The sequence below is a fragment of the Ranitomeya variabilis genome, chromosome 2 (genome assembly GCF_051348905.1).
Source record: "Ranitomeya variabilis isolate aRanVar5 chromosome 2, aRanVar5.hap1, whole genome shotgun sequence".
In the NCBI taxonomy this organism is placed as follows: domain Eukaryota; kingdom Metazoa; phylum Chordata; class Amphibia; order Anura; family Dendrobatidae; genus Ranitomeya; species Ranitomeya variabilis.
The window spans coordinates 238291061-238310598 of record NC_135233.1 but is presented as its reverse complement, the minus strand read 5'-3'; the positions used below and the strand labels follow the sequence as shown (position 1 = coordinate 238310598).

At 49.6% G+C, this 19538-nt stretch overlaps 1 protein-coding gene across 1 annotated transcript in view; it reads right to left on the bottom strand.

Moving 5' to 3' along the window:
• PLXNA3 (plexin A3) overlaps positions 1-19538 on the bottom strand; it is a 111196-nt gene that overhangs the window by 16208 nt on the left and 75450 nt on the right. The window contains exons 6-21 of the mRNA XM_077284197.1: positions 18567-18690; positions 18307-18460; positions 17362-17461; positions 16099-16213; positions 13981-14181; positions 12404-12500; positions 12142-12326; positions 11386-11531; positions 9257-9377; positions 7697-7833; positions 6956-7126; positions 6483-6576; positions 6051-6293; positions 4938-5081; positions 4531-4765; positions 3286-3428 (exon numbers count right to left, since the gene is read on the bottom strand). Of these exons, the coding sequence (XP_077140312.1) occupies positions 3286-3428; positions 4531-4765; positions 4938-5081; positions 6051-6293; positions 6483-6576; positions 6956-7126; positions 7697-7833; positions 9257-9377; positions 11386-11531; positions 12142-12326; positions 12404-12500; positions 13981-14181; positions 16099-16213; positions 17362-17461; positions 18307-18460; positions 18567-18690 (2410 nt within the window). The remainder of the gene's footprint in view (positions 1-3285; positions 3429-4530; positions 4766-4937; positions 5082-6050; positions 6294-6482; positions 6577-6955; positions 7127-7696; positions 7834-9256; positions 9378-11385; positions 11532-12141; positions 12327-12403; positions 12501-13980; positions 14182-16098; positions 16214-17361; positions 17462-18306; positions 18461-18566; positions 18691-19538) is intronic.

Here is a 19538-nt window from a genome sequence, read left to right as displayed (position 1 = left end):
AAAAACGGAACGAGCCAAGCTCTCTATAAGACGATCCGTAGGGTCCTTAATAGATGAGCCATTAGGGAGAGATAGTAACGTGTTAGAGGCTAAACGGGACACGGGAGGATCTACAGAAGGATTTTCTGCCCATTTACTACACAGCTCAGTAGCAAAGGGGTACCTAACCTTCAAGGCTTTTTGCCCTGAAAAACGCTTGTCCGGGTGCTCCCGATTACGCCGAATCAAGTCCTCAAACTCAGGGTGGGAGGAAAAAACCCTATGAGCCCGTTTGGCCCGTTTAAATGAGATTTTATGATCTGAGGATGAGGCGAGCTCGTCCTCTATCCCCAGGGACTGATTGACAGCCTCAATCAGGCCATCTACAGACTCCTGAAACCCAGGATTCTCAAAATTAAGGGACTCTGACTCATAGTCTGTCTCAACTTCCCCGCTCTCAGCAGGGGAAGGGGAACGTGATACGGAGCTCCAGGATGCAGAAGCACCTGAGGGTCTGGGCGACGCTGTGCAAATCCGCTTTCCACGCGTCTGTCTAGTGCGGGTACGGCCCCTGCAGGCCGAAGGCTCCTGAGACCCCGAGGCCCTCTCTGAGACAGAAGGACTGTTGGCCATGACCGCCGGGGTCTGAAGGGATTTAATTGCTTCAGTTAGGGACGCCATGGATTGCGACAAGGACGTGACCCATTCCGGCAGAGCTGCCTCAGCACCTGCTTGAGGGCAGGAGCCGGAGAGACTGCTGGAGAGCTGGCAGGGGGGGGCTCCTGGGCACGTTCAGAGTCGCAGGCCTCGCAGAGACGATTGCTCTGGGCATGCGGAAATGCAGCACGACAAGCCACACAAACTGTATATAAGACCGTGTGAGTTTTAACCCTTCTAGACATAGTGATCTGTAAAAAGCTATACCCAGGGCCTGAGACTGGGAAAAAAATAATGCTTCTGCCAGCTGGAGGGCGAAGCACTAACCCCAGTCCTGTGTCCCCACGAATACAGCAATGAAACGAACGCATGATGCAGATCCAAAAAGAGCTCACCTTTATGCCCCGAAGACTTAAGGGGGCGGGACCGCCATCATGTGGTGCGGCCTGTAGTAGGCCAGAAGCCGGGGCCTCAATTTCTCCTTTCAGAAAAAGGGAAAAACGAAACCGGAAGTAGATGCGCCGGAGGGGGCGGGCCTCACGGCGCGGTCTGCTGGGAGGAAGCCCGGGTCACAGAGACCAGGAAGTGCTTGCTGGAGGCCAGACCGGAGCCTGAAGCATCTGGACGGCCGCAGGACAAATGCAGCAAAAGCTGCCGCACAGCGCCGCCGAGACGCCAGAACACTGTGCAGAAAAAAAACGCCCGGAGGATCACCAGGTAAAAAGATGCATTGTGCGCCTTGTCAGGAGCCCTCCCTTTTTTTTTTTTCCCTTTGCCACTCTCCCCATATTGCAGGCTGAGTACCCCTGGCGTAAATCCAGCGGGGGGAGGCAAATGACGGTGCAGGCACCCTAGCTCCATTATCCGCCCAGGATAAGGAGAGGGACCGTCTATCATCCCATCTATCACCGCAGCGGAGCAGAGGCGTAGAAATAGGGGGTCACACGGACATCAAACGGGCACCTGTACAGCCCAGGGTCTAAATACCTCAGGGTGGTCAGGGCCAAGACCGGTGAGGGATCCCACGTCGCGGGAAAGGATACGTGGAGGAACTCGCACGTGCTTGCCCATGGTTGGTTTGGGGAGATCGAACCCTCAAAAGGGTCCGTCGCCCCCTCAATTCATAGAAAGTGATGAAGAAATAGGGTCCAAAGGATCCGGGACCCAGAGGTGTGCCTCCTTGAGACACTAAGCATGAACTGGAGTCTCCAGTAGCCAGTGTCAGGGTGTATACGACGGAGGAGGAGCTAACTTTTTTTTCACGTTTACTTAGTGTCAGCCTCCTGGCGGCAGAAGCATACACCCACAGTCCTGTGTCCCCCAGTGAGGCGAAGGAGAAATAGGCAAGTGATTCATAGGACCCTGGTTCAGAAGCCACGTTGGTAGTCCACGGCTAAACCTTGCCCTACTTGACGGTAGGTCTGGCACATCATCATTGCATCGTGTCACAAGCATAACATTGCCCTAATCAGTGGAGGAGGATCACAAGACTCTGGTCCGGCAGCCACAGGCGGCTACTGACGTGGCCACTAGACCAGGGGGTCCTACAGATCAGTTTGCTCACCTCTGCAAATAAAATGTTACATGCATATAAACTATGAGGATGACATCTCCATATGTATGAGCTCCATCGCCCGCAGGAGCAATGGCGGAGAATTACATCCCTAAGGCCATGTGCACACGTTGCGGATTTCTTGCAGAAATTTCCTGAAGAAAACCGGAAATTTTCTGCAAGAAATCCGCATTTTTTTTTTTTCGTTTTTTTTTCGTTTTTTTCGCGTTTTTTTAGCATTCTGCAAGCGTAATTAGCTTGCAGAATGCTAAAGTTTTCCAAGCGATCTGTAGCATCGCTTGGAAAACTGACTGACAAGTTGGTCACACTTGTCAAACATACTGTTTGACAAGTGTGACCAACTTTTTACTATAGATGCAGCTTATGCAGCATCTATAGTAAAAGATAGAATGTTTAAAAATAATAAAAAAAAATAAAAAAATGCTTATACTCACCCAGACATCTCATAAGCGGCGTCCGTTCGTCTTCCAATAGCTGGTCTGTGCGCACAGGGCCTTCCGTGACGTCACGGTCACGTGAGCGGTCACATGACCGCTCACGACCAATCACAGGACAGTGACGTCATCGGCAAGGTCCTTCGCCGCACACCAGCTACAGGAACCGAACGGCAGCGTGCAGCGGTGAGGCGGGAACACTGCGCGGGACATCGAGGGTGAGAATAGGACTATTTTTTATTTTATTTCTTATTTTTTGACCACTTATATGGTGCCCAGTGCGTGGAGGAGAGTCTCCTCTCCTCCACCCTGGGTACCAACCGCACATAATCTGCTTACTTCCCGCATGGTGTGCACAGCCCCGTGTGGGAAGTAAGCAGATCAATGGACCCCTAGGTGTGCGGAATCCCTGCAATTCCGCATTTTTAATGAACATGTTGCTTTTTTTTCCGCTATGCGATTTTTTCGCGGAAAAAATCGCAACATTTGCACAAAAAATGCGGAATACCTTGTAAATAATAGGAGGCATATGTAAGCGTTTTTTTCGCGTTTTTATCACGTTTTTATAGCGAAAAAACGCGAAAAAAACGCTAAAAATCCTGAACGTGTGCACATGGCCTAACACTACTGGGAATAACTCACATCCAGTTCTTTGAGTACTGGGTGGTCTTCAATGCCAGGAAACAGGACCCGCATGGCGTACGTCTTGTAATCCAGAAACGGGATCTTCACGCCGTCCATATTATTGGTCAGTTCATTGATGTCTGTCTGGAGCTCGGCAAATGCTGGAAACATTAATAGATGGAGGTCGGTTACCAACATGGTGGGCAGATAGGGAAAGCGTCACACGAATACATTATTGAGGTATACGTGCACCACGCAGCATTCCTAATTCCTCCCTATCATGGTGCAATGGTACGGGGATCGGAAAGAATAGCTGCCTTGGGCACAGCAGACAGGAAGTGTTGTCATGGGGCCACAATAGCTGGAAAACATGGAAGAGTGCCAAAAAAGCGGAAGAAATATCTATAAAGGGCTGTATGTAACCAGGAGCACGAAGCTGGTGGGGGATTGTTCTATATGTTCTCCTTCCACCTGTAGGGTACCATCTCTCAGCGCCACTCCCAGCGCCTGGCATGCCGGATCGGACAGCTGCTAATGTCTGCAGGGAATGCTCTGTTATTGTATTCAATCTGACTTCTCGCTGCTAATGAAGTCCCTGGAGGGGGGAACGTCAGTGATGAAACTGCTCATGCCAGAGGGAAGGAGACAAATCCAAAAACCCTGAGTGTTCCCAGTGAGAAACATGACTAAATGCATGCAGAAACCACACAGCCCGGGCACGTGGTGGAGGTGCCACTACACTGACCACAATGGCCAGTCCTCAGCCACCTGCTGATAGTCCAGAGCCGGCAAACATGGAAGGGAGTCTTCTCGGTGGCCATCGATACCTGCACCCCATCGTCTCCATGAATGATTGTCAATGTGTCTGATCGCCCCATCAGTCACCCGGCGGAGTGAGGACGCAGCACTGCTGCCGACGTGCACCATTAATCACACAGCCATTAGCTTATGCTTACTCCTAATTGTATTCCCCACCCCCGATTGCCGAAGCACCAGCGTAAAGCTTTATTGATCCGGAGAAGAAAGCGCAGACACAGGCATTCTCTAGTATGAGGTCATGCCTGCACAATTAACCCCTGGCATGACCGCACTTAATACCTGATAATGAAATACTAGTATAACCATCCACATTAGATATAGACTCATTACTCTTTATTAAAGTAGCCTGTGCAAAAGATGAGGGTACGACAAGTTTCCAGGATGGCTGCCCGGCTTGTCGCCCCGCTTCACCAGACCCCAGAATAGGGCTCGCTCGATACCCACCTTCCTTGCATTCCAGCGCCACCCGTGACTCCAGGTTATCCATCTGCATCTGGAGCCTCTTGAGCGTGCGGTCCGCGTCCCTCGTCTTCCTCTTGTATGCGATGAGGACGGTAATGATAGCAAGAAGCAGCAGCCCTCCGCCGGCACCGATCCCCACGATGGCTGGCAGGGTGAGTGAACTGTCCGAGTAGATCCTAAGGCTTCCAGGGGAAAACTCCATCCCGCCCACCAGGATCTGTAAGGGAAGAGAGAAATGTTAAGGAAAAACTGAAGTTTTTCAAAGTTGTCACTGTGAAGACAAGATAGGAAAAAGGTAACAGGAGTTATGTGTGGAAGTATTCAAGGGACACAATGAAAAGTGATCCATTGGATCCCCGAATTTAAGGCAAAACTCAGGTTGTACTCACAGTGACCCGATGCTCTCCGGTTTGGCTGGGGGAATCGCACAGCAGCTGGGTGTCAGACACAGTGAGAGCGCACGGGACGTCGCCAATCAGCACAGTGTAATTCAGCTTGGCTCCTCCGGGGGCAGCAGGCTGCAAATTCCTTCCCTGCACGGAAAGTGAATCATCCAATCACTGACGATTACAGCTGATCCCAGCCACTTTCCAGCAATCTCAGCATATTAAAGGGATAGTGCAGACAGTCTCTCCCACACTGACAGCTACCCAGCGATGATCATACACGGCTCCCATTCACTAGGATAGGACCTGTGCTCGACACTCGCTGGACATTACACGGCTCCTCATGCAATTCCGACTTTCCATGCCAGATGATTGCGTAGGAGAGCATGTCTGGTGTGACTTCTTGTCAATGATTGCATCTGATATTGCAACTTAAAGGCATCGTCTGCAATTTTACCCACGTAACAAGATGAAAGTGTTTGAAAAAACAAGCAACTCTGCAATATACATCTTGCTACAAATGCTCCCAGTTCTCACACATGGAAGGCTTTCTAATTTTATAGTTTATTGCTCGTTGCCAAGGTTACTGGCCACCTATGCGATCAGTGGTGGTCCCTTTCCTACTGCCAGATCTTGCAATCATTGCTGTGATTGTGGATGGGTTGCTGCCGCTCGTCTGATACTGCAGAGTAGCCTCTGTTTGCAACATGACGAAACGTATAGCTTAGAGTGATGCCACCACAGCAAACTATCTTCATGAGGAATATGGAGGCTGGGGAGATGTGCGCTGCTAAAGATGAGACACACCCTTTAAACCCTTTTACAGGAGTAGGACTGTCCTGCAATACCACCCACAGCCAAGAGTGGCGCTGCTCCTACAAAGATCTTTTTACTAATCTCATAAAACCTGTTTTCGGCATTAAATCTACACCATGCCATTGTTTATATATAATGCCATCCTCATCCCCAGATAATCCATAATCCTCTAGTCCGGATCGGCAAATTATCTACTTAGAGGAGCAGTGAAGACTCTGACCAAGTCCTACAATGAAGAGGCTGGTGCGAGGATCATTTTTAGCAGGATTTCCTATTAATAAAAACAAAAAAAAGTCCCACCTTGAGGATGACATGAGACCCTGGCTTGATCTCCAAAATGCCACCAGACCCGAACGTTTCCACCACGGGGTTGGGGTAGTAGGTGAAGGAGGTGAAGTTTAAGGTGAGGAGACTTGTCACGTTGTCCAAGATGAAGCCGAACTCATCTGGCGGGATGCCGTCACTGGGAACAAGCTCGCCAGTCAAGGGATGAATGCCGGGGGCCTTACACACCATCAGGGTGTCATTCATTATCTGACAGGTCTGAAAATAAAAAACGTCTGTGTTACCGTCCTGATAGCAGGGGACAGAGATGAACTAAACAGTGATTTCCTGCAATCAGCGATCAAACTCTGAGCGAGTGCTAAACTGTCCTATAGCGCCGCCACAGGGCAAGTGAAGCATTACACAGTAGCTATATCACCCATCAGCCAACCCCCTGCACATACTCACATTGTTAGTCTCTCTGCTGGAATACTTGGCGCGAACTCTGGGCTCTCGAATGGTCAGCAGATGAGTCCCGGTCACGGTGATTGCGGTGCTGCCGCTGTGTAGGAAGATAACATACAAGAAAGTGAGGAGAAAGGACCTTCATCACACAAAGGAAGCCTGCGAGCAAGATAACAAGGACCAAATGTGGCACCAGAGATAGCAGATATCATGTGGTATCATCCAGGGAGATAGCGGGGAGCCATGCCTGATAAGGGACTGACCAGCACAAATTACTCACATATAAACCTTTCTATTTTTACTGACAGGCTTTACACATTGCATTGTTTGGTGCTTACTTTTTTTTTTTACTGACGTTTGTAAGTAAATGAGACTAAGCACATACATGTGGAGCGTGCTGGACGTATCATCGCCGTATGCTGCAGCCCTTCCATCCATACATACGGCACAATGGGGCGACGCTATGGGACACCTACTTGAAGATACTCCATGCTGGTTCCAGGCGGGTGATGGAGGGATCCTCCGTGTAAGTGTAGATCACTTCCCGGTTCCATATGCTGGCCTTATCTATCCTGAGAGTGATGGCGGCCGGGCTGGGGCCCTGAGACGATGCCGGAGAGATGCAGACTATTTCACTCCAATTCCTCCTGGTGAACAAAGCGCACGTCCATGTGTTGTGTGGAAGGAAATATATATCTTCTATACATACATGTATACTGTCAGATCAGTACTGAGGCCACTGGACGGGAGCCCGGCCAACCGCTTCCAACTCACCGGCATCCCACATTTGATTAGCCAGGGATGCCGGCAGGTAGAGGAGGTTTGCAGGGCTCCAATCTAGTGGCCGCGGGCTACAGATGATAACCAGGGATAAACTAATCTGGCATATTAATAGGCGCTTGTTCTATCTTCCTCTGGTCCTAGGATCGTCTGATTCCTGCATATTGTTTGCAGCACATCCCCTAATTAGAAGCAGAAATGTGCTGCCGACATCAGCGTGATTGGCAGACAAGCGAGAGGATGGCGGCCATATTTACATGGACCAACGATCAGTAATGAGCGTTCTTACCAACACTTATCAGGGTGAGGATAATTGTATCCTGAGAGTTCCCCATCCCATTTGTGTGATTTATACAGATCATGTGACTGTCTGCTAATCCAGAACACCTGATACTCCACAACCTAGCAGACCCATTGGTGTCAGACGATAGACCTACATGACAAATCGGCACTCGGAGTCCCGGATGAGAACGGACACGGAGCTGCCGGCGTCCAGGTTTTTCCCACTGACTGTGAGCAGAGTTCCCCCGGAGGCCGGGCCACGCATGGGATTCACGTCATGAAAAGTTGGAGACTGGAAAAAAAAAAAAAAAAGTAGAGAAACAAGATAGTTATTAGTAATAAGTATCAGGAGAGGATCAAACAAAGGGACATAAACCCCTTCACGACCTGTGTCAAAGGTTGTGTCCCTGCCATAGATGAGGGTTCGCATGCAGAGCACACATCTTTCCTTACACATGATGGCTGATTAAATAAGCCATCATGTGCCCCTAACAGCTGCAGATGGAGTGGAGCACCACAAGTGCCTTCTAACAGGTTGAAACCGGAAGAGGGTGCGTCATTCCACCAGCTCATTGGTGGGGCGCCGATGGGCTGCCATGACAGACTGGGGGGTCTGCTGAAAACCCCCATGCCTGTCATTACAATTCTTTTATGAAAGCCAACCCATGGCCGGCATTCACAGGAGACTGATTTTCTCTATACACAGCAGTGCTGAAAACGTCCGCAGCTTCAAGTCACCTAAGGGGACTAATACAGTAAAAAGTGAGAAAAAAAAGTTTTCAAAATCTGAAAATTTTTTATTTCCCCATTAAAAATAAAGCAATAACACACACACACACACACACACACACACACACACACACACACACACACACACACACACACACACACACACACACACACACACACACACACACACATATATACATATACATACATACATACACACACACACACATTTGGCATCACTGCGTTCGTAAACATCTGACCTATCAAAATATAAAAATAACTTAATCCATAAACAGAGTTAAAAGAAAAATAAAATCAAAACGTCAGAATTAGGGTTTTTTGGCTGTTGTAACATTGCAATAAAATGTAATAAGAGGCGATATAAACATTGTATCTACCCTAAATGGTATCAGTAAAAAGGTCAGTTTAGGGCACAAAAAATAAGCCCTCACCCAGCCCGAGATAAAAAATCTAAAGGTTACAAATCTCGGAAAATGGAGACAAGCAAAAATATATTTTCTTACAAATTTCCAAATTTTTTTCACCACTTAAAAAAAACAAACAACAACAACAAAAATAAAAACATGTTTGGTACCTGCATACACATACAGTCCTGGAGAATGATATTGCCAGGTCATTTTTACCATATAGTGAACATGGTAAATAAAAAACCCTAAAAACAATTGTGGACTTTATTTTTGCAATTTCAATGCACTTGAAAAATTTTTCCCGCTTTCCAGTGCATCACACGATAAAATGAATGATGTAACTGGGAAGTACAACTTGTCCCGTAAAAAGCAAGCCCTCATACGGCTCAGTGGTCGAAAAAATACAGTCATTGCTCTTGGAAGAGGAGGAAAAAAAATGGAAAATCGCAGGGTCATGATGGGGTTAAGGGGGAAAGTGCTGGGATATAGATGTACTTTTATTTGCTTTGTTTTTTTCAGACGCGTCGCACGTGATGGTGAAGGGAGCCAATATCTTACCACAAAGGTGTAGAGCTGGTCGGACTGGGTCCTGTACTCAGAGCTGCAGTCTCCGATGCACAACTCGACCACACCAGGGGCAGGTTTAGGGACAAGCGACTCCTCCATCTCACACACTATCCTGTTAAAAGGTAAAAAAAAAAAAAAAACTCTCTAAAATGTCCACGTAGTTTAAGTCCAGAAATAGCGGAGAGTTACACTAGTTTTGGCATTTTAGCTGTTTACCAGAACATTCAAGATACAAGTTATATAATCAATCTGGGCTTATAGTGCAGACTCTCAGCTTTAATTTGAGGGTATTCACATCCTTTTTGTAGTAAGGATTTAGGAATTACAGATCCTTAATATGTAGCTGTATCTTTTTCAAGGGACCAAGAGTAATTGGACAATTATCTCAAAAGCTCTTTCATGGGCTGCATGGGCTTTTCACCCATTAACCCATCATCAATTAAGCAGGGACAAGGTCTGGTGTGGATTCCAGGTGTGGCATTTGCATTTGGAAGCTGTGCCTGTGAACCCACAATATGCGGTCACAGGAGTTCTTAATAGAAGTGAAACAGACTAACGTTAGGCTGAAAAAAAGAAGAAATGCATCAGAGAGAGCAGAAATGTTAGGAGTAGCCAAATCAACAGTGTGGATGATTGGACGACACTTCACAGGAGAGATGGACAATGACCCAAAACATCCTGTGAAAGGAAAGAAGTGGAATATTCTGCAATGGCCGAGTCATCACCAGATCTCAGCAGCATTTCACAGGCTGAAGACAAAATGTAAGGTACAAAGACGCACAAACAAGCAAGTGAAGTCACTGCGGGAAAGGTGGCAAAGCCTCACAAAAGGAGGAAACCCAGCAATGTTGACGTCCATGCTCCCAGACTTCAGGCCGTCATTACCCGCAAACATTTTATTCATGATAAAGTTAATTTGTCCAATTACTTTTGAGACCCTGAAATAAGGAGGCTTTGTAGGAAAATGGCTGCAATTCCTAAACGTTTCACAGGATACTTTTGTTCAACCTCTTTAATTAAACCTGAAAGTCTTCACTTCAATTATATCTCAGATGTTTTATTTTAAATAACAAATAGTGGCCTGCAGAGCTGAAATCACGGAGAATCTGTCACTGGCCAAATATTTCTGAACCTATCTGCATATACTACTGGCTATAGATATATCTGCTTGCTTAAAGGGGTAGTCTCAAGTTTAAAAGTTATCCCCTATCCATGAGATAGAGAGTAACTTCCTGATTGCTGGGGGTCTGACCGATCCAGAGAACTAGGATAACTTTCAAAAAAATACCTCTTTAAGACATCGCCATCAGCCTATTATGTAGGGGAAAATGGTATTTTTACGGAAACGTGTGCAGCGTAATAAACAAAAGGGAAGCTAATTATATCACTGGATAAGTTTTCAGCGTGAGTGAATGATGGGAGTGTGGCGGTGAGGGCACGTGGGCTCTGGCTGCGGGAACGTTCAGGATAAGTAATGTGGGGGAGTCACACCAGGTGTACACAGCCACACTGGATGGCGATTTAATTAGGAGTGTGAGGAGGATATTGGCCATCCATCATCCTGTAACTATTCATCTAGTCGCAATTTGTGCCGGCGCTTCCTGGCGCAGCCAAGGGCGGAGAGCGCGGCGTTTGATTCATGGCGAGAGCATTACGTCTTAATTGCTTCTTACTGGGTTTGGATGAGCGACATCGTTTATGGCGTTCATTAAACACTAGGCTGTCCTCCTCCTCGGGGTGAGGGAGAGCTAAAGTATTAGGAGACCCTGGTGTCAAATCGTCAGGTGCTGGCGGCAGGCAGAGGCGACGGCGATATGAAGGTCAATGGAGGAACAGCCCGGCCATCCAGGACTATAGATTCTCTAGACTTTTATTACTGAAATGTCTCAGGCTGTGTGTGGACCTTCCTCAGGAACAGAAATGGACATTGCCAGCAGAGGAGCGAGACTTGGCCTATCAGGATTACAATGCCCACAGTGTAGTGGGGGGAGATTTCCGCTGCAAGCTGCCTCTGACCCCAAGACATGCAGCAGCACCGGAGGGGGATGAAGAAGGAAGAGGAGCGGTCAAGCTGCATGGTTGTAGCTGCATTCAGCACCCTCCCCAAACTATAGACTTACCTTTCAGCGCTGATGTACTGTGAGGGCACGGAGGCACACTGGACCCCGGCCACCTGCACCCACACCTCCCTGAAGTATAAGCCAAGGTTGGCCCCAGTGATGGTCACTCTCGTCCCTCCCTCTCTGGGACCAGTGAGAGGATGGATCTGTAGGAAGGCAGAAGAGCGGGTTGGAGATTAGTTTGCAAAGATACAATTTCCGGTGTAGCCAGTTATCTAGGGGTCTACAGGTGATAAATGGATTATCAATGGGGGGTCCGACCACTGGAGCCCACCCAATGACAAAAATGGGGGTCTAGTATCTCCCCATGTGTGACCACTAGATTCAGTCTATGAAGGTTGGGGGACAGCGCACCACTGCTCATCAGGCATGGGACTTTGCAACCACTGTTGTTGAGGATCCCAAAGATCACATCCCCCTGATCATGCATGTATCCTGCGGATAGATCATCGATGTTATATGTGGTGCCACCCCTTTAAAGTGACCACACACATTAATGTTGGCTGATCTGGATTTGGGGGTGTCCTCACTTGTCCCGATGGCATCTTTTTGTATTACGGGGAGACAAGTGGCTGGGGGGACATGTGCCGAGCATGTAAACGTATGGCGGGGTTGAGAGGATTAGCTGTCAGCAGCAGAACTGTACATTTTTTGCAGCCCTTAGTACTGAAAAATAAAATGGGCGTCATGTCAGAGCGATGTGATCAGCTGGGCGCAGTAATCACCCAGGGTCACGCGCTCACGCGGGGGTCTCACCTTCTTGATCTGGGGGTTGGTGCACCGGGTGTTCCTTTTGCTGAGATGCATCCAGTTGGACTTGGAGCAATATTGTCGCAGCAAACACTTTGCTTCCGATACGCACCAGCCACACTCAAAGCGTGAGTCAGCCTTGAGGCACAGGCCGCAGCTCTCCCGCTGAGCCGGACACTTATATAGCAGAGCTGCGGGGGGATAGACATGATGGAGGCGGGGTACGGGGAGGCTGGGGGAGGGGAGGTAAGAGACTTTATGGCTTTACCTTTGAACGATGCTGGTTTATCAATGTAAAAATGTCCGTCCCACACGATGGAAAAGTCGATGGACAGGTCCCCGAAGTCGTTCCCTTCGTAAGTGTACTGCGGGGGGAGTCAGAGGAAGAAGCACATGATTGTGGGAAGAGGACACTCTTGCGGACAGACTCCGTGCCGATGTCTCTGCCGGAATGGACCCCAGTAATGCAGCGTACACCACAGACAGGGGAGCCGTGCCCACTATGCGGCACATCTGCAATGCTGGGTGCCCCCTACCGGTGGGCAGGGGCACAACGCCATTATACTAAACTATTGCAAAAAGAAGAATATTTTACATGTCATCCGTGTCACCGAAAGCAAAAGTCTCACACCCGTGATGAAGCGTGCAGGACGTACACATAATATACACGTTGTGAAGGTGCTGGGGGGTCATACGGGGCGGCGAGGGCTTGGCGTAACTAAGGGGGACGCAGGACGAGGTGGAGAGATGAAAGGCTCCTACGGTCCCCTCCTGTTTCTATAGCAACGGAGGAGCTCCGTCCTTTAGCATCTCCTTCTTTCAGAATATAACCACACCCCATCTGCCATCATGCCGGGGATGGAGAGATTAACCCCTGGCATACTGCATAATGGACACTTAAAAACAAAAAAAAGAGGCTGTTTTCCTGCGGTTTAGTATTGACTGGTCGCACACAAGAATGAAAACCCAATTTATCTGCAGAGGAGAAGGGGAAGTGCTCAGACTTGGCCCCTTTCTGCTGCTTTCTCTTCTACGGCTACATGAAGCCGTGACCTGCACAAAGCACAACCGTAAACGCTGGCCGGCCGCACGCTAACTGGGGGGTCAAGAACCGCACGGTGCTGGGGTCAGGAGAGAGCAAATTAACAGGGGGATTAGTAATGCAATCTTTAGCCAATTGTGCCACCATCTGGTGCACTTCTAGAGGGTCATACCAGCGTCACTGGAGGCAGTCAGTCAGCAGGTAGTGACCCGATAACTCACCGCACAAGGAGGGTATATAAATGGGGGACACAAATCTGCAAATATTTCCATATGCCAATGCTGGCCGGACCCGACGGTCTAGTGTATGGGTGGGCCTCTTGGCGGAGGAAATACAAGGCCGATCCATTTTGTTTCAGGGCATAAGCTGCTGTCACAGGGGTCTCTTCTCCCCTTTGGAAGAACAAAAGTAAACTCCGCTTCTGCACCCCCGCTCTTCCTCTCCAAGTGTGCCCAGGTCCATCCCATTGCTTCTTCTTGCAGCAGGGACAGGCTTGTAACCACTGCAACCAATCAGTGGTTGCAGCAGTAATCATACATCAGTGATTGGCTGCAGCGGTGATACAGTTGTACAACCAGCACATGACTTACATAGACGGTGTATGAGGTGTACAGCTGTGTAGTGGGCCATTATCAGGTGCTAATATAGATTTCCTACAAGTCCTCAGTAGTTCCTGTGACTTGTCCTCTTCCATAGAGTTGTAAAGCCATGTCTGAATTCGAACCCCACCATTATAGCGCCCGTATGGATGAGATGTAAGGGGGTGCACCGGGCTCGGCGTACACGGTGCACTGTGCACTTACCGAGGTGTTCTGACACTGCACGCTGCTGCTGTTGAACCGCACAGCGGGGACACGCTGGACCTTGCCCTCGATGTTGAAGACGCACTCGTAGTTTCTCTGACCGGACTGTGGCTGCGGGAGATTCTTCGCCTTCAGGGTGATCGGCTGCACAACGCCAACCGGTATCAGGATCTCTCCGGTGGGGATAATCTCAGGGCAACCCTACAAGATGGAGAAGGGCGAGACTGGTGAGATCAGAGTCATGTCCCCATGTCTGGTATCAGGGTTGGAGCATAAGGGGAGAAAGCTGCTGACACCTCGAGCTTATTGCCCTTCATAAAAAAGGATGGGGCATGCTGAAAGGCAACATGACCAACCCTTATTTTCTCCCGACACTGACCACTCCCAGTGTATGGAGAAACCCACGTAATTGCCCGACCCGTATTCACATGTATGGCCACCTTCTGGGCAGAAGAGAGGTGGGGGAAGGGGACCCAGGAGATGCCAAGTGTCACCCGTCTGCCTCCCATAATGTGAGCTGCTGGGAGCTCGCTGTCGTCTGCGGCAGGACACAGAGAGGACAGATATGATGTCACCGGAATAAATCATGGTCCCCTGAACAGAGGAATGGGGCATATGAGCCGGAGTGCTGCTTTTAGCTTTTATGGCGTTTCTGTATAAATCTGAGTTTATGCCATTTATCATGGCAGCACATAAACGTGAAGGGCATATTTATGGCGCGGATTGAGCGGAATCATGATCAATATGGCACGAAAAAAAGGGAGATATTCCTTTCCTAATTAACCACTTTCATCAAGTGGGGGGAGCGAGGAAGCGTCAGCAGGAAGACCACCACCCCATCGTACACCTGCACGTCATGTCTTCATCCTGTTTATCGGGGTCCACAGCGATTCAGACACTAGGGGCCGCACTGAGGAGGGTCCCTTTTGCTATGGTGTGGACAGAAACGGCAGCGCGCGCTTTTGATGTAAGTGTAATAATCACATTAATTTCTGGTTTCTGCATGCTCCATTAACCTCCCCCCATCGTGAACAGGCAGATATGCCGGACCCCCTAATAGCGATGCAGCCGGCGCTGCGATATCCCACATCACACGTAATAACCGTATTATTGCTACATGGTTGCGTTCATACATGTAAGTGATTTCAGACACTTCCCTCCACGTCCCCCCACCACAACCCTCTCCTCCTGAAGCCCCCAGGAGATAGGCAGAGAAGGATGAGGGGCCGCGTGCCTCCTACCTACTTACGGCTAGATGCTCAGGAAGGATCCTGTTACCATGGAGACACGTCCCCTCTTCTGCTACGCCGAGCCAATCTGCACGGGTTAGATCTAGGCTAGGGCTACGTGTATGCAAATCTATGTCTTGCTATGGGGAAAGGATGCACACAAATATGGATCAGACCGTGCATCTGTGTGCACAGGCCCACATTAACCCTTCGGTGCAGGAATGGGGCGCCAACCCGACAGCTTTATTTTCTGTTCTCGGCTGTTTCAACCTGCACAATATAATTGGGGGCCATATCACCCCCATATGCTATTACCGGTCATGCAGGGCTGACATCACCCAGCTTTCCTAGATTCCTGATATCATATTTGCTCCAATACAACAGCAGCGGACGCAGATCTGCCGTGGATAGGACAGGGGCTGTAAAGGCAGCAATATTGGTTCCCAGAATGCAATATTAGGAAGTTGCAATTTAAGCAATTACCCAATATATGATATAATAGAGTAAGGGTTAATCCTCCGGTTCTCCTTTGCCCCGTTTCTGGCACCGCTCCTGCTCCGTCTGAACGTGCGCCAGCAGACTGGGGAGAGCGTTGGCAGGGTCTGGATTTCTTGCGCTGTGCTCGGCTCTGTATATAGGCGGCATGTATATAGCATTGTTCAGCAGCGAATTACACCCTTCCTGAGGTGTGAGGAAGCGGGGAGTCAGGCGCTCCTGATTAAACACGTCGCCCCTCCACACTCTGCACTGTGTGAATCGCGCACTCACACCAGCGCTTGGCACTAGAACCTGCTGACAAGGCATCCGGGGCGGAGGGCGACGATAAATGGGGGAGTACAGCACCCATGGCGGACTGCGACCCCCACCAACCCAGAGACTCGCTACATACCTCTGTGTTATTGACTCGGCCCTCCAAGAAGAAGCACTCGTCCGCGTTGTGAGTACAGATGTGACGGTATTTGCACCAGTGACAGGGGTACGGGCTGCTCACACAGGACAGGCACCTGCAAAAAAAAAAAACATACAACTCATCATATGGAAGTGGTCATTTATGGACACCCCATCTTCCTACTGAGCTGCAGTGTAAAGCAAGGGGGACAGAGCTCCTCTGATCACTCAGCAAGTAGTGGTCAGTACTCTGCATACAATATGTCATCAGTGAATTATCGGTGTGGAACCCAATGGTCCTGGGAATGGTTTTCCCCTGTAGTGTGGACCCTTTATCCTTAGAATCTATGGGGGTCCTATCGGAGCGAATCACTTGGGAATACCCTTTGCTGCCCATTGATAACAGCGCTGTCTCCTCGGCTCCATTCCTCGCTCCCTGCCGTGTTCTGTATTGCGCTGGTGCTTGCAATGTTTCCTCCTATGCTGATCCCTGTAGTCGCAGCTTCTATTTTCGGCACCTTCAGATGGTTTAGCGCCATTTACAATTCAGCAGCAGAGCGAGGATGAGAAAAAAAAAAAAGACGACGGCGCTGCAGGTTTGCGCACGGGCTGCTACTAATTAAATATCCCAGCTTATCGCCCGATGATGCAGCCTGACTTCACACCGCCGAGCGGAAGCACTTGGGATGATTGTCAGCACCGCCGCCGTCCCTGAACGTTCTGTGCCGATAGAGATTCAAAATTCTGCAACTTTTTGCTTCAATGACTTGCTATTGTAAGACCTCTCTGCTTGCTGTCAGTAAAACAAACATTCGGAAAAGACCACATACAGCTCACCATTGGGGGCTTGCTAGAATTGGGAATAGACCCTCCTTGGAGGGCGACTGTGACCTCCTTCTACTTTGTGCTCCAATTAGCTGAAGAGCTGTACAGACCCAATAATGGTTTGCTTCAATGCATGAAGAACAGACGGTCGACTCCTCGGTGATACCACTATTTGGTACTTCAACTTCTCAAGATCTCTGCTTACTGTCAGTGACGGATCCAGATCCTGAAAACATCTCTCAATAGTTCGTTACAATGTGTCAGTGCAGGATGAATGTATCAGACTGATGTCCAGGATTGTACGGACCGGACTCAAAGGGAACAAACTCTCAGATGCGGGCAATCTTAGGTTTGTGGGGCATTCTCAAAGCTTGAGGCAACTGTGAATATTTCTTATAGTTGACAGCAAGCAGATATAGGGAAAAAACAAAAAACTTACGACTGGAGGACGCTGCAATTGTAGAACACGAAGTTGGTGCTGGCGAACCTCATGTGGGTCTCCTTAGACCTCAGATGGAGCTGGATGGTATGCAGTGCTCCTGCAAAATAGAGAAATAATTAGTCTTAAGGATGACAGGGGGTGTGGAGAGAATGAGCAGAGCCGAGGGGTGTGGGGGAGCGAGCAGAGTCGGGGGGGTGTGGGGGAGCGAGCAGAGCTTGGGGTTTGCAAGCAGAGCTCGGAGGTGTGGAGAGAGGGAACAGAGGCGGGAGGTGTGGAGAGAGCGAGCAGAGCCGGGGGGTGTGGGGGAGCAGGCAGAGCCAGGGGGGTGTGGGGGAGCAAGCAGAGCCAGGGGGGTGTGGGGGAGCAAGCAGAGCGGGGGGGGGGGGGGGGGGGAGCAGGCAGAGCCAGGGGGTGTGGGGGAGCAAGCAGAGCCAGGGGGGTGTGGGGGAGCAAGCAGAGCCGGGGGGGGGGGGGGGGAGAGCAGGCAGAGCCGGGGGGAGCAGGCAGAGCCAGGGGGGGGGGGGGGGGGGAGCAAGCAGAGCCGGGGGGAAGGGGGGGGGGGGAGCAAGCAGAGCCGGGGGGTGTGGGGGAGCAAGCAGAGCTGGGGGTATGGGCTGGGTCCAAGTTAAGCTCAGGGTGAGGGTCCAAGTTAAGCTCCAGACAAGGGGGGAGGGGGGTGTATAGAGGGCCAGGCCAAGCTTGGGGTGTTCATCAGCTTTTTAATTCACTGACAGCAAAGTGAGATCTTGAAAATTGTCATAGAAGCACAAAGTTTAGTAGAAAATTGCAGAACTTTCCGTTATATAATCACTAAAACGCAAATCTGCTGAACTTTCGGTGGCATGTTGGCAATCTGGGTGTTTTTGTCTTACTGGTAATTGTTAGAGAGCGGCGGGCACATGATGCCATCACCGCCCTTCGCCAGCGGTATCACCGTCTCACCTTTCCCTCCGGTAATCCCAGGAATGTCCCGCAGTGAAGGCGATGAGCACTGAATGCTCCCATCTCCCAGCACGGCCTCACTCTCCGCCAAATCCCCGAATGTACAGGTCACCCCGGCTGACAGATTGGGGGCGTTCTGGACAGACAGATTGAGCTGTAAAGAGAAAGACAGGATATCAGTACTGTAAGTACCAGCAGTCCTAGTAACCGCAGCAGTCCTATGCAACATTCTGCAGTACGGTCAGCGGCACACATCTTACCAGCAGCTCGGGGATGCTGACGGAGGCGTTATTGGGGGTCACTTCCAGACGGACACATTGACTCAAGTCACTGGTAAACCGGTGCGGCTCGGAAGCTCGCTCACATTCGCTCTCTCGGCAGCACCTGTGTGCGAAAATCAATTTCAGTGACCAGAATTGTACAACAGGCGGCAGAGAACGGTAAATCAGTCACCAGCTCAGGATCCACAGGTATGATCCCTGTAGCAAACCCTCAGCTATGAGAAGGACTTCGCATTGCAAGTTTTAAGCCTTTGGGTGTAAGTAGCAATGTGCCAAATCCACTGACAGCAAGCAGAGAGCTTGAAAATGGAGGCACAGAAACCCATGTAGTGTTACAGTTTAAAGGCTGGGACATGTGTTTTGCACTCAGCTGTGAATCAGGTCGGACCCTCCGCGTGGATGTGTGATCGCCAGGTGTAAATACCGGCCACTGCTCGCCAGATGTGTACATGCTGTGTGCAGCAAACGCACCGGAGCGAAACGACACCCGTCACATATAAACACACCTGTATTCACACCTATACGTGACACCGCCACAAGCCATCTGAGCAGAATTCACACCTTCACGTAACATCCACGCCGACGTACGAAAACTAATTATACCTTCATATAAAACACGCAGCCAGGAAAATGTAAACGTGACTGAACCGTTCCATTACTACAGGGTAAAATCCTCAGCCACTAGCAGAATAGTGAGTGCAGCTCTGGAGTATAATACAGGATGTAACTCAGGATCAGTAATGTAATGTATGTACACAGTGACAGCACCAGCAGAATAGTGAGTGCAGCTCTGGGGTATAATACAGGATGTAACTCAGGATCAGTAATGTAATGTATGTACACAGTGACTGCACCAGCAGAATAGTGAGTGCAGCTCTGGGGTATAATACAGGATGTAACTCAGGATCAGTACAGGATCAGTAATGTACACTGTGTTCCAAATTATTATGC